Source organism: Tetrao urogallus, assembly GCF_951394365.1.
Source record: "Tetrao urogallus genome assembly, chromosome: 1".
In the NCBI taxonomy this organism is placed as follows: domain Eukaryota; kingdom Metazoa; phylum Chordata; class Aves; order Galliformes; family Phasianidae; genus Tetrao; species Tetrao urogallus.
In genome coordinates, this window is record NC_136813.1 from 27526000 (window position 1) to 27538543 (window position 12544).

The window sequence follows — 12544 nt, forward strand, 5'->3', positions numbered from 1 at the left end:
TGCTTTCAGTACTACCTCCTCATTTCTTTTGGAAAAGGCAAGGAGCATTTGACTGCCAGACAGCCTTTCTGTATCACACCTGATCATTATATACTCCTGTATCACGTATAACAAACAGCAACTGATTTTTCAGTTGCAACTGCAAACAGCATTCTAACCAGAGATGAGATTTTAGGAATTACATTAAGCACTCTGGTAAAGTTACAGTGAAGCCAGAGGTATTTTCAGAAATCCCACCTGACCATGGTAAATCCTGGCATTATTTATTCTTCCAAGTTCATTTTTCAGTTTTGTCAATGATGAGCAGCGCCTTCATACTTTTCCAACAGCAAATATATCATAAGATTCTGAAACCTGGGCAGACTTGTAAGTCCTGACAATTTCCTTTAAGCATCACTGACAAAACGCAGAATACATTTCAAAGCTAATGCAAAATTTAAATTTAAAAAATATATATATTCAAATCAAATGCCTGGCCTGTATTTTTTTATCTGGTTATCAGTGCTGAAAACATTAAGTATAAAAACAATTGACAATCACTGAATGAGTGTGCTTTCAGAACACAACAGAGCTAATTAAAGATGGATGTAAACCTAGAAAGCCATGCCAACAGTGTAACACTTCTGCAAGAAGTTGTATGGAGAAGTTTGCTCTTGTCTTCCAATTCTGCTTTGGCACTGAAGTGCTCTGCAGCCTTTTGCATTTATCATCTCCCTCCATCTCCTGCTTCCTTCCACAACTGCTTACAAAATAAGCTCAGTCTTTCCTTCAAGAAAACTGAACTTATCACAAAACATATAAATAGATAGCATCTGTTTTTCTATAAAACTTATCATTTTGTTGGACAACTAAAGTTCAGGGCTGAGACTTAAAACCCTTTTCTCTATTAAGCGAGCAGTCTTCCTGCTCCAGTTAGAACAAAACTAGAAGAATTATTAAGAATTCTTTGTTCAAATATGAAAAAGCGAAGCACGAGGAATAACAAAGGAAAGCCTTCAGCAAAAAGTTCCCAGCTTTATATAAAGAGGCAGTTCTTGACAAGAATAACTTCCCACACACGCAGCTCTAAGATGTGCCCTACCCTCATCTTTTTCAAACAGCCAGTTGATGCCTTGAAGAAAAAAACATCTGAAAGACACCATTAACAGGAGGCACCAGGAATTAATGCCATTATCTTGGGAATAATATCAAGTCTGCTTCACATGAAAACAACTGCAGCTAGACCCACTCTTTTGCTTTTCAGATGTGTTTTGCTAAAAATGCTTCTTTATGAAAGGATACATATCATTATTTGAAGTCTTCCTCCTGTAAGCTATGCCACATTAGATCTACTGATTCTCTGTCCTGGCAGGATATTTATAAAAGCAACTATTGATGTAATAAGAAACTGTGGAAAAAAAAAAAAAAACCAACCAAAAACCAAAAAGCCCTCCTGCTTGCTAAGGAGTGGGCTAATTCACCATTCACCACAGCACCGAGAACTACACTTGACTGAAGTTACAACCATTTATAATAAAAAACTTTGGTGTTATTATCAAGTAATGAAGAAAGTACTTGTAGCACCGCAGGTGTCTCTTAATAGAGGAATTAGGCGCAAAACACAATAAATTGAGAGTAATGTATAGATAAATCTGCATTTTCAGCCTAAGTAAAATTATCTGTAAGAAAACCAAATTCAGCAGCTTTTTACTGGCTTGTTTACACAAGTTTCTTTCACATGTCAAAAGTGCTATCTACCACATGCTCATAGCCTGTTTCACAAGCTTCTGTGTGTTAAGTGCATTAAAAAAATACCCTATCAACTGAGAAAACAAACAAACAAATGAAGTTTGTTCTGTCTAGATAAAATCTGCAAGTTCCTTTGGGCTACTCAAAGCTGGTCTGCAAGGAAGAACTAGCAGAGACAGATCACAGAATCACAGAATGGCCTGGGTTGGAAGGGACCTCAGGGATCATGAATCTCCAACCCCCTGCCACAGGCAGGGCCACCAACCTCCACATTTAATACCAGACCAGGCTGCCCAGGGCCCCATCCAACCTGGCCTTGAACACCTCCAGGGACGGGGCATCCACAACCTCTCTGGGCAGCCTGTGCCAGCACCTCACCACTCTCATAGTAAAGAAATGTACCATGGAAACAGCATGTCAAACTGGGTGGGCAGGGTGACAGCAGGTCGGGGACTTCCCTGAGCCAAGTTCAGACAAGATATGGTTTTAACTGAGCCTGAAGTCTCTGTATAGGGATTGAACCATAGAGGTCCAGATGTTATCTCTAAAGCACAACTGAACCACAGGCCTCTGGCAGCTTGTCTCAGCCAGTGTGACCAGCAAACTCCATCTGACCAAAAAGCTTCAACAAAACACAGGCAAATCACCTTCCTGGAAGACTGGGACTGTGAACACTATGCATGCTCAACAGGTGTAAGCAGAGTGGGATCCTCATCACAGATAAAGACTTTGTATTATTGGAAAATTACTGTAAGGTGCACACAATGATACAGATGCATAACAAATACCAGATATTTACACAGCATAAAAGAGGTAAGCACCTGTTTGGCCTACAAAAAAACAACAAACAGAACACACCATATGTGTATGCAATAACTCAGAGAAAATACAAGTGGAAAGAAAAAACCTCTTTCTAATGATGTGTGGTATGGTGGTAATTTGAGTTTGGCAAGAGAGTATCAGCCCTTTGAGAGCTTGAAAACTGAGCATAAAGCTGGAGAAAAACGCATTCACATGTGTTATTTGGTACCTACTTTGCTTACTAATGAAAACAAAAACTATCTTCCATGGAAAAGTGAACTATGGAATGGCTCAAATAACTCAGAAATAAGGACAGAAAGAACAATGTAAGCTTCTGATAACTAAAGAGGACTGTGACTCACATAAAAACATGCAAGCCAAGAAAATCTGTATTCTACCAAATGACAAAACATTTACAAAATTACAAAGATTGAGAGCATAAGCCTACCCAAGTTGGGAGCAGCAGGGATGCAGCTGCAGAATTTAATCCGTATATTGTTTACTTTTGCATTCTATGTGACAGTACCATTAAATTTCCCCCAATTCCACCAGAGTTTACAAAATTAAACAACTGTAAGCATTGCTCTGAATTTTATATTTTTCCTTGTGGGCAACCTTTGAAAATCTCAACAAAGTCACAGAATTTCAGGGGTTGGAAGGGACCTCAAGAGATCGAGTCCAACCCCCCTGCTAAAGCAGGTACCCTAGAATAGGTCACACAGGTAGGCATCCAGATGGATGTGCAAGTCACTGCAGTGCAGACACTGCAGTGCTGCAGAATGAATTCATACTACCTGAAGTTCATACTGCCTAGAAACAGAGTAGAACTGAAAATTGGAGTCCTACAGGCATGGTATGGTCACCAAAACACTAAACAGTACAGAAACTGAAAAGCAATGATTCCCAGAAAGTTATTTCACTTTTTCTGGTTAAAACATTACTAGTAATCGGGACAACCTTAAGGGGGAAAAAAAAAAAAACAACACAAAAACAAAACCACTAAAAAGCATGGTATGATGCTAACCAAGTCTTACTTCTGTGGCTAAAACTGCATAGGGATCAGAACAGTCAGAGCAGGGCATCTGCATATTGCAATCAACCTACCTGCAAGCTGCACCGTGCACAAAACCCAGCTTGCTATTGCAGCTTAGTTGAGTCACACTGTCACCTAGCCCCTGCTTCTGCAACCACAAGGTTACGGTCTGCAGGTCGTTTACTTGCACACGGTTTTCATAAAGGGAAACCACAGGCATCAATGCGAAATGCAGCCCCAGTAGCCACCTCTACCCTTTAAAGCAGTAGATGAAGCAGAGAAAAACTGAAATCTATATTCAAGAACAAGCATTCAAACTTCAGAGAATGAGAACACTGCATAGCTGCTATGTCTTAGGTAATCCCTTTGGCCATGTTTGTACTTGAATCTAAATTGCATCTTAAGGGTTGGGCTGCCTTGGTTTTACTGCAACAGATAAATCCAATAATATGGTTCTAGCATAACCAACACTTCACGACCCTAGTGAGCACTTCATACCCTTTTTAAGTGCCTGCCAAGGATTGAGCATGTTACCAATATGGACAAATACAGGAAATGCAAGACCTCAGCTTTAGGTGTTCTGGTTTCTATTCCAGTAGCCTAGAGGATTTAGCTGGATGGGAACACCCAAGCATGAATAACAGCTTGAGTCATCCTCACGATACATAGGAGTGGCAAAACAGATTTTCAAAGTGATGGTGCAGACACTGGAGTGAAGATTACCATTCAGCAGTCTTCCTGGTTTTTCAGTCTGCCTTCAGCTGTTAAGGCAGGTTTCAAGCCTCTAAAAGCACAGTATTGTTTCTATAAAAGACAATTCTTTAGATAGCTAGGAAGGTGAGAAAAATCATTTTTATATATGCATAGGTATATTACACAGTTGATTTTATATATTTGCTTAAGCTAAAAAAAGCACATAATAATATGGCATATACACACAGAAAAAGCAGCCATCTCACTTCTAAGAATGTACCCAGTATCATAAAGGCAGGAATTTAAAAACTAGAGTTTTGTTTGAACCCTGCAATCCAGCTTTTCTAGCCTCATTTGTCACAACTGAAGTGTCAGAGCTAATTTTTCACCTTAAAAATAAAAATAAGTACTATGATTCCTTAGTACTATCATGCTAACCAGCAGTGATGTCTGATGTGATATATGTGATCACACACACTTCTGGAACACACGCATGATGCAACAAGTATATTTAGTTTGTACAGACAGGAAACCTCAAATCAACTCTCAGTTCCTTCTTTAAGGTTAAAGTTGCAGTCTCCTAACATAACTCCCAGGAGCATGACAAGCATGTGGGATGGCGTCACTTGGTGGCACTTAGCACAGTTTTTGATCTTTAAGAAAAACCCTCAAAGATTCAAAGTTAGAAATCACTGTCTGTATCAGCATCCACAGTGAGACGGGGTATTTTGGGTACCAAAAATCCATAAGCTCACAGCAAATCGTTCCTGTGGACATTACCAATCTGATGCCTGCTATTCATTAGGTGCCTTACCTTTACACACCAGTACAGCTCCCTAAGTAAATCACCTCCTGCCAGTGAGGAGCTATCATTCTGGATAAGCCAAGCATTTTTGTGCCTACAGCACCAACCAGATATTCCCACATCTAAAGTCTTTGAAAGGTAAAATGTAGTAGACATGAGAAAGAGTATGTCTGACATAGATTGGATTTGCTGAAAAAAAGGCCAAGTGCTGTGCAGGAACACGTACAGTTCTTGGAACCTGAAGGAGATACAATGTGAGAATGCGTGACTCAGAGCTGGCGCTGAGGTCACTTGTGTGGTTGAATCCACGACTACCTTTGTAGTCGCTCACATAACGAGCCAGGGCCTGTACAAAGGCCTTGAGGGCAAGCAGCAAAGCACAGCTTTCACCCACACAGTTGAAGCTTCCTCATCCATTAATCCGTACCAGCAGTAGAAAATAGTCTGTGATCTGCATCATGCCCTGCACCTTGCCTGGGCATTGTCCAGAAGAGTGCTGACAAAGCCAGAAGGAGCCAGGGAACAAGTCACCAGAAGAATACTGCAGATGGCTGCCAGGCAGTGCTCAAAACTGAACCACAGCCTCTTTCAGGCTGTTCGTATAGATGCAGCCTCAAACTCCCTCCCTCACCATTCAGCCTTGCTTGGCTGCCCATCAGAAAGGTTTTAAGGTCAGTCCACTAATCCAACAGCATGTTATTCATCCAATAACCTCTCATCCAAATTGTTGACGGTATTGGCCACTCCTATTTCTCCTTCCAATTTTAATAGGAACGACTTAAGATACATACGTCAAAGAGAGGACTTCTTAACTGCATGTAGACATCTACCTTCAGAGGCAGAGGTATAAGACTTCAGACAAACCTAACAGAAAAGACTGCTAAGAAGGTTCCATGCCCTCCGGATAATTAGCTAACCTCCATTTTTAGATGTTCAGTTCCTCCTTACAAGGAGCACGGAAATCTCACTGGAAACTGTATGCTGCATCTAAGAAACCAAGTGCTGGAGTATGGGGAGCACCACAATAACCCCGTCCTTGCAGAATCAAAGACTAGGGGCTGCATAGTTAAGCTTATCCTCTACTAAATACTAATGGGTACTTAACCTGTATCTCCTTGCAGCTTCATCTTAACCTGGATTTGTCTAACAGTGTTTAAATAAATCTTAGACATGCTTGTTTAATGTTTGTCTCTGTACTGCATGATCAAAGTAGCTCTGCTGTTATTCCAGCTCAGGGAGTGTGTCATATTTATGACACAAATATATTCTCTGGGAATATGCTGTTTTCTTCAGGAAGGTAATTCTTCCACAATGAGCTGCATAATTTAAAGCCAACAGTAGTCTTTGCTGTGGGATGAGGCAGCTGAATACAAACATTAACTACATATTTAGTTGACAAATAGATATTGCAAACACTGAATTATGTTAAATCTGTGATACGTGACAGAACAGCACTGCAAATGTCGTTGCAAATGCTGGCCAATAGAAACCACAGAGTAGGTGCAGATGGAGGAGAAGCATTATGGAGCACAGCATAGCTGCCAAGCCTTGAGCTAGCACTGCACTGTGCTCCAGCCCTGGTTCAAGCCCAGATGGGATTGGCAGCACACCACCAAGTTCACTATCCTACTTCAGATTATATTCTAACTCTTAAGATGAATAACCTGGTAGAGAAACCTTTAAAGAGGTCTATGGTGTCACCACTTGTAGTGCAGTGCACTGCTTCAGTTCATCTGTCTCACACACAAAAAAGAAAGCCTAGCACTCAAAATGAGACTGAGAATTAACTCCATTTAGCCCAGCTCACAAGGCTTCCCCATTCCTTCTGGGCTGCTGTGGGGCTGCAGGGGGCAACACAGTAGGTAACCTTTTAAAAACACAGTCCTCCAAGGAATACCCTTTGGACTCCTCGTGCTTATGTAGATGCACTGAAGTATGACTTCAAGTATGCCAAATATGATATAAAACATGTATGCTGTCCTCTTCACCTGCTGTAACTGTGGAAAGGCATTTACGAAAGCACAGTCCTCAAGCAGAGGTACCAACAGCATGAAAGCAGCAAAATGCATTGCCTGGCCCTCCCTGTTCATGGCTGAGAGGCCAGGAAACACAACCAGATGGATTTGTAGGAACGGATCACAAAGACTCTACAGGTGTTGACTTTCTGTTATAATTCAGCAAAAAAAAAAAACAACAGCTAAGTCATAGAATCAGAGAATCATAGAATGGCCTGGGTTGAAAAGGACCACGCTGATCATCCAGTTTCAACCCTCTGCTACGTGCAGGGTCACCAACCAGCAGACCAGGCTGCCCAGAGCCACATCCAGCCTGGCCTTGAATGCCTCCAGGGATGGGGCATCCACAACCTCCTTGGGCAACCTGTTCCAGTGAGTCACCACCCTCCGTGTGAAAAACTTCCCTCTAATATCTAACCTAAACCTCCCCTGTCTCAGTTTGAAACCATTCCCCCTTGTCCTATGGCTATCCACCCTCATGAACAGCCATTCCCCCTCCTGTTTATATGCTCCCTTCAAGTACTGGAAGGCCACGGTGAGGTCTGCCCGGAGCCTTCTCTTCTCATGCTGTCCCAAGAAACAAATGCATTTTAGATGGGCCAGATGTTTTGCTCTTAACATGGACTGTGGAGGTTGATAGATTTTGTGTCTGATTTACTGGCACTGAAAGCCTGTTCTTTCCTGGTTCTTCGGAATTCACTGCAGCAAGCAGCAACACTCATGTCAAACACACAGTGGAGCAGCTAACAGGGCTTTCTCTAAGGGAAACTCAAAGATCCAGGAATGCATTCATATGGCCTTAATCTGAGATATTCAAACAATTCCTTTTATAAACTGGCCACAAGAAGAGATCAGTTTGACAGAAAAGGCTGAATGTGAGCTCCCAGGCTGGCTCCATCTCATGCGAAACAGACAAACCATTCCAAGGTTTAAAATGTACTTATATCAATAAGATAAAAATGAATCAAGGGGTACAGACACCTTTATTTTTGAATCTAAAGTAATTTTAGTTCCTTTAAATAAAGTTACCAAATGTAAGTAGTGCCCTAAATATTTTAATGAGATGAGGCACAAATGCTCTACAGTTAAATATACAGATATTTTGGTATACTTTATGAATAAAAAAATATGTAGCAAATTGGTCTGCATATAATCTGCATCTGTAAGCATCACAATCTCATTTGTGAATAATTTTTAATGGAATAAAAGGGGCTTCTAACTTTAGGGTTCAATTAAGATTTAAAGAAAATAAAATACTTTCCCTACCACTTAGTGTCAACATTTGCCCCTTTTCAAAATTAAGTATTACTGAGAAGACTTTTCCATATTTTTGCACTATTGGGGTGGGGTTTTTTTGGTAGTTGTTTTTATGATTTCTTTTTTCCTAAAAAGAAAGGAAATGTTTGATCTCTTTTCTGATGGAGAGACAACTAAATCAACTAGCAGTGCAAAAAGCAGTAACGTATTCACGAAGACTAGCAAAGAAGCAAAATATTATCTTCAAATACAATCTTTCACTTTCACTGGATATTGCTTCCAAAGTCAGATAAAGGTAGATGAACTCTTAAGAGCTTTTCTTCAGAGAAATTATGCAAAGCATTTTTCCTCATGAAAACTCTCCAACAAGTAAAGCTCCAATAAATTCAGCTATTCTCTCTTCAATTTCCCCGTCCCTTCAGATCTCACATTATAGTCTTCCAAAAGCAGTCAGCTTTTGGAAAGCAGAAAAACTGGATAAACACAGACAATACACTTGACTTCCCAAGAGCAGACAAACGTCCTAATGAACAATTCTGCCTGTAAGGGAAGGTAAGAACTAGACCAAAATACAGGGGGCTTTTTTGTTTGTTTGTTTTGTGTAAGTTCCACATGCTTACTTCAGAGTATAACACCTCCTCAAGAAAATATATATTCTCTAGGAATATTAGAAAACATTAATCCTCTTAAGATTCCTTCATGTTTACATTATCAGGCAATTTGATTAGAATTAAACCTAAGCAATCACTTGTAAGATGTGCATTATAACTAAGCATAAGTTACCTAGCCACTCTCCTACTTTATAGTATCTGGAGGTAAGAGACATTTACGAAGTACGTCTCAACTTACATACTATTTCTGGAGGAAATTACTAATTAAGATTATACTTTTTTCATCTTGCACAACAGTATACGGAGATATCATCCAGGGAACACACCACAGGAATACAATAAATCACCACTCATTCACTAGCTGAATCTTTTGAGGAAATCCAAAACCTTTAGCAGACTTCTGCCATTGAAAAATGTCCTCCTTTTGATTAGGTGCAGACCCTTGGGCCCTGCCGCTGTCACACAGCAGAGCTCAGCGCTGCCCTCCGCTCCCTGTGAGGAGCTGCAGCCGCCATCAGGCCGCCCCTCAGCTCCTCTGCTCTGGGCTCAGCACACCAAGGGACCTCAGCAGCCCCTCAAACCTCTCGCCCTCCAGACCCCTCCTCATCTTTATAGCCCTCCTTTGGATTCTAACAGTTCTATGCTGTTCTTACATGACGGGGTCCAAACTGCACCTGAGTAGTCTAAACCTGAATGTTAATTAACCAGCTAGCCTTAACAACATAGCAACTGGCAGTTACGTAGGTTATTTGCTGTAATAGTCAATATGTGAGGCAACGATGGATATTCCGTACTAGAAAAAATCCTGAAGTTTGTTTGTAGCCTTATGATGTACACTGCAATTACCCAAAACACAGCAAGATATTAGCACTACCAGCATTTCACTACTCCTCTCCTGAACTACCATTACATCGGTCAGAGAATAAAGGAATGGTTTGGATTGGAAGGGATGTTAAAGATCATCTAGTCCAACCCTTCCCTGTCATGGAACATCTTTCATCTTCAGGTTGCTTATGCACGTGTAGACTGGTTAATACTTGCAACCTTTCCCTTATGGGCAGCTATAACACCTAACAGGATTCAAATACATCAACTTTTTTTTTGTACTCTTTGTATGTAGCACTAGCATACTTGAAGTATTCTTTAAGTTACATTCACAATTTCAGTTCACTGTAAACTACAAAACACCTGCAAGAATTAAGATATTTATTCAAATGCTTTACATAATGGATGAGGAAGACAGGGATGGACAGCAATGCTGAAGGAAACCTTCTATGAGGAGGCCACAGAAGCCAACACAGAGTCACAGGGTACCTGTACAGTCCTGTTGCAGCAAGCACATAACTGCTTGTCAGAGCCAGCTACCCTCCATTTTTGAGAGCCCTGCTGTGCCCTCTAGTGATGAGCCTGCCAGTAACAAAGAGGAGAGTACAGACTGCACACTTCTTTTTACCCCCTCCTCTATTGTCAACAAATTCTTAGCTCTGTTTTAAGTAGTGGCCAAGCGTTATACGAGAATGTAACAAAGTAAGTGCTTCTACAATTTTATAGATACCTACTAGCAGCCACTGAAATAAGCTGTATAAGCCACTCCAAGACAGCACTAAACACCTCAGGCAACTCAAGACAACAGATTAAATACTGAAAATACTGTGTTATGGATTCTCCAGTCTGAAAGACCAAATCTGAATCAGATTATCTGCATGCTGTGCTTGAATTACTGAGTAGAAATTGGTAGATAAAAGCCTTGCTGCTTATGATAAAGCTGACATCAATGCATGAGGTGTCAGAAGCCAATTTCTGCTTGTGGAGAGTAAAACTTCAGTATTTGTATCTCTGGTTTTATCCTCCAAGCACTAAAATTCTCAAATAAGTATTCTTTAAACATTTTGAGCAAAGTTCCTCATTTACCCTGCTACTGTAAGCTCTGGTGCAAGGTTCTCAATCTTCAAGAGCTTTCAGGCAGTCTTTTTCAAAAAAAAACAACTGTGCATTCAGCAGTGGAGAAGCACAGCATTTCACCAAGAGTTCAAACATGTGAAAGCAGAGGGGAAAAAAAAAAAAAAAAGTGTGGGGCAACAGTTACAGGACTGCATCAGAAATGCTGGGGCACATAAGTGACACAATAACGAGCACAGAGCCAGATGCACAAGTCTTAGTCCAGTAATGAAAAGGTCTCCTTCCTGACAGAGTATTCAAGAAGGTGCCTCACTCATGTCCACTGACTGCTGGTAAGGGAAATCAAATGAAACAGGCTGTTTAGCATAGCAGGTTGACCAGATTCACCTTGAAGCATGGCAATTGCTTCCATGTAACAAAGAGGCCAGTGTGGTTTCCCTAACTAAAAGCCTGAGCTCACAATGCTGCTCTTGTGGCTCAGACTCAACAATGCTGTTCCTGGAATCCAGTACAACCCCACAGACTGGTAAAGTATCACCAGTACTAGAAAACTTGAAGCTCAAATTATGCATTAACCAAAATCATACACAAACTTGGTTCACAGTTAGAATACCATATTAGTTATGCCATATTGTGTTCTTTGAATTTCCCAGATCTACAAGCTATCAGATGGGTTCTTAAATGGTCACTTCGTGTCGTTCTGCCAGTCTTTATAGTCTCCTGTTTTGTAGCATTTATAGCATTTTTGGTACATAAGTAAGACACAGTATAAAGAAACAGCAGTTGATTTACCGAGATTCAGCCTAAAACACAAAAACCAACCTACCAGAATGCTTTTAATGGCATTCAAAAACATTAAAGGAATTTAACTGCAAGTTACAATGAGAATCAGTATTTTAAGTACTATTAACAATCATATCAGATGCACAGAATTAATGCCTTCCTGTCAAGTGGACTAAAAACTGGATAAAGTTATAAGAGCGTAGAATGTATGCTCCTATGTAGAATGGTGCCTTGTCTACTGGCACCAAAATACTGTTTATGGGCATTATTACCCTTAATATCCATGTCAGAATAATGAAAGACGCTGGCATGAAATTCAGCAGTGCTAAGCTGCTCTACGATACAGCCTTCTGCTCTGATACAGCCTTTTCTTCCCAAAACCTGAAGACATGCTAAAACTGATCTTCTTTAGCTCTTGTAATTTACTTTGCTAGAAGCACATCTCACCAACACTAAAACTTCTTTCATATATCTAGGTGTATTTTTTTTCCTAGATTTGCATGTCATACAAGGACAAATAGTGCTTTAAAACATTACTTACAGATTGCCAAGCAAGAGATTCCATAATGCGATGTTCGCAGCGTTCCAGATGCTTTATCATGTCCCTTGTTAGGCTCGGCTCCACTTTAATGAAACTTTCAATCACCTTGTAGAAGTCAAAAGCTTTTAAATCAAATACATTGAGAATCCACGGGAAAGACAAGTCTGTTTCAGCACTGGTACCATCACTTTGTGAAGCAGTTCCTGCAAGGAAAGCAGATTACAATTATTAAGAGCATTGCATTCTTTCACTTCTCACGTTTTCCTTGTTCGCTCCTTAGCACTTTGGATTCAACTTACTGCCATATGTAGCCATGACAATTTCGAGAGCACACGCCAGAAGAGATGTGTGGAAGATGTTATCATTCAGAAGTTTGCT

The 12544-nt window shown here is 40.5% G+C and overlaps 1 protein-coding gene across 1 annotated transcript in view; it reads right to left on the reverse strand.

Annotated features, from left to right (window-relative positions):
* Positions 1-12544, reverse strand: part of RB1 (RB transcriptional corepressor 1) — a gene marked incomplete at both ends in the record, with an annotated part of 78499 nt that overhangs the window by 35206 nt on the left and 30749 nt on the right. Inside the window, 2 exons of the mRNA XM_079547091.1 lie at positions 12167-12369; positions 12466-12542. Coding sequence (XP_079403217.1) covers positions 12167-12369; positions 12466-12542 — 280 coding nt within the window. The remainder of the gene's footprint in view (positions 1-12166; positions 12370-12465; positions 12543-12544) is intronic.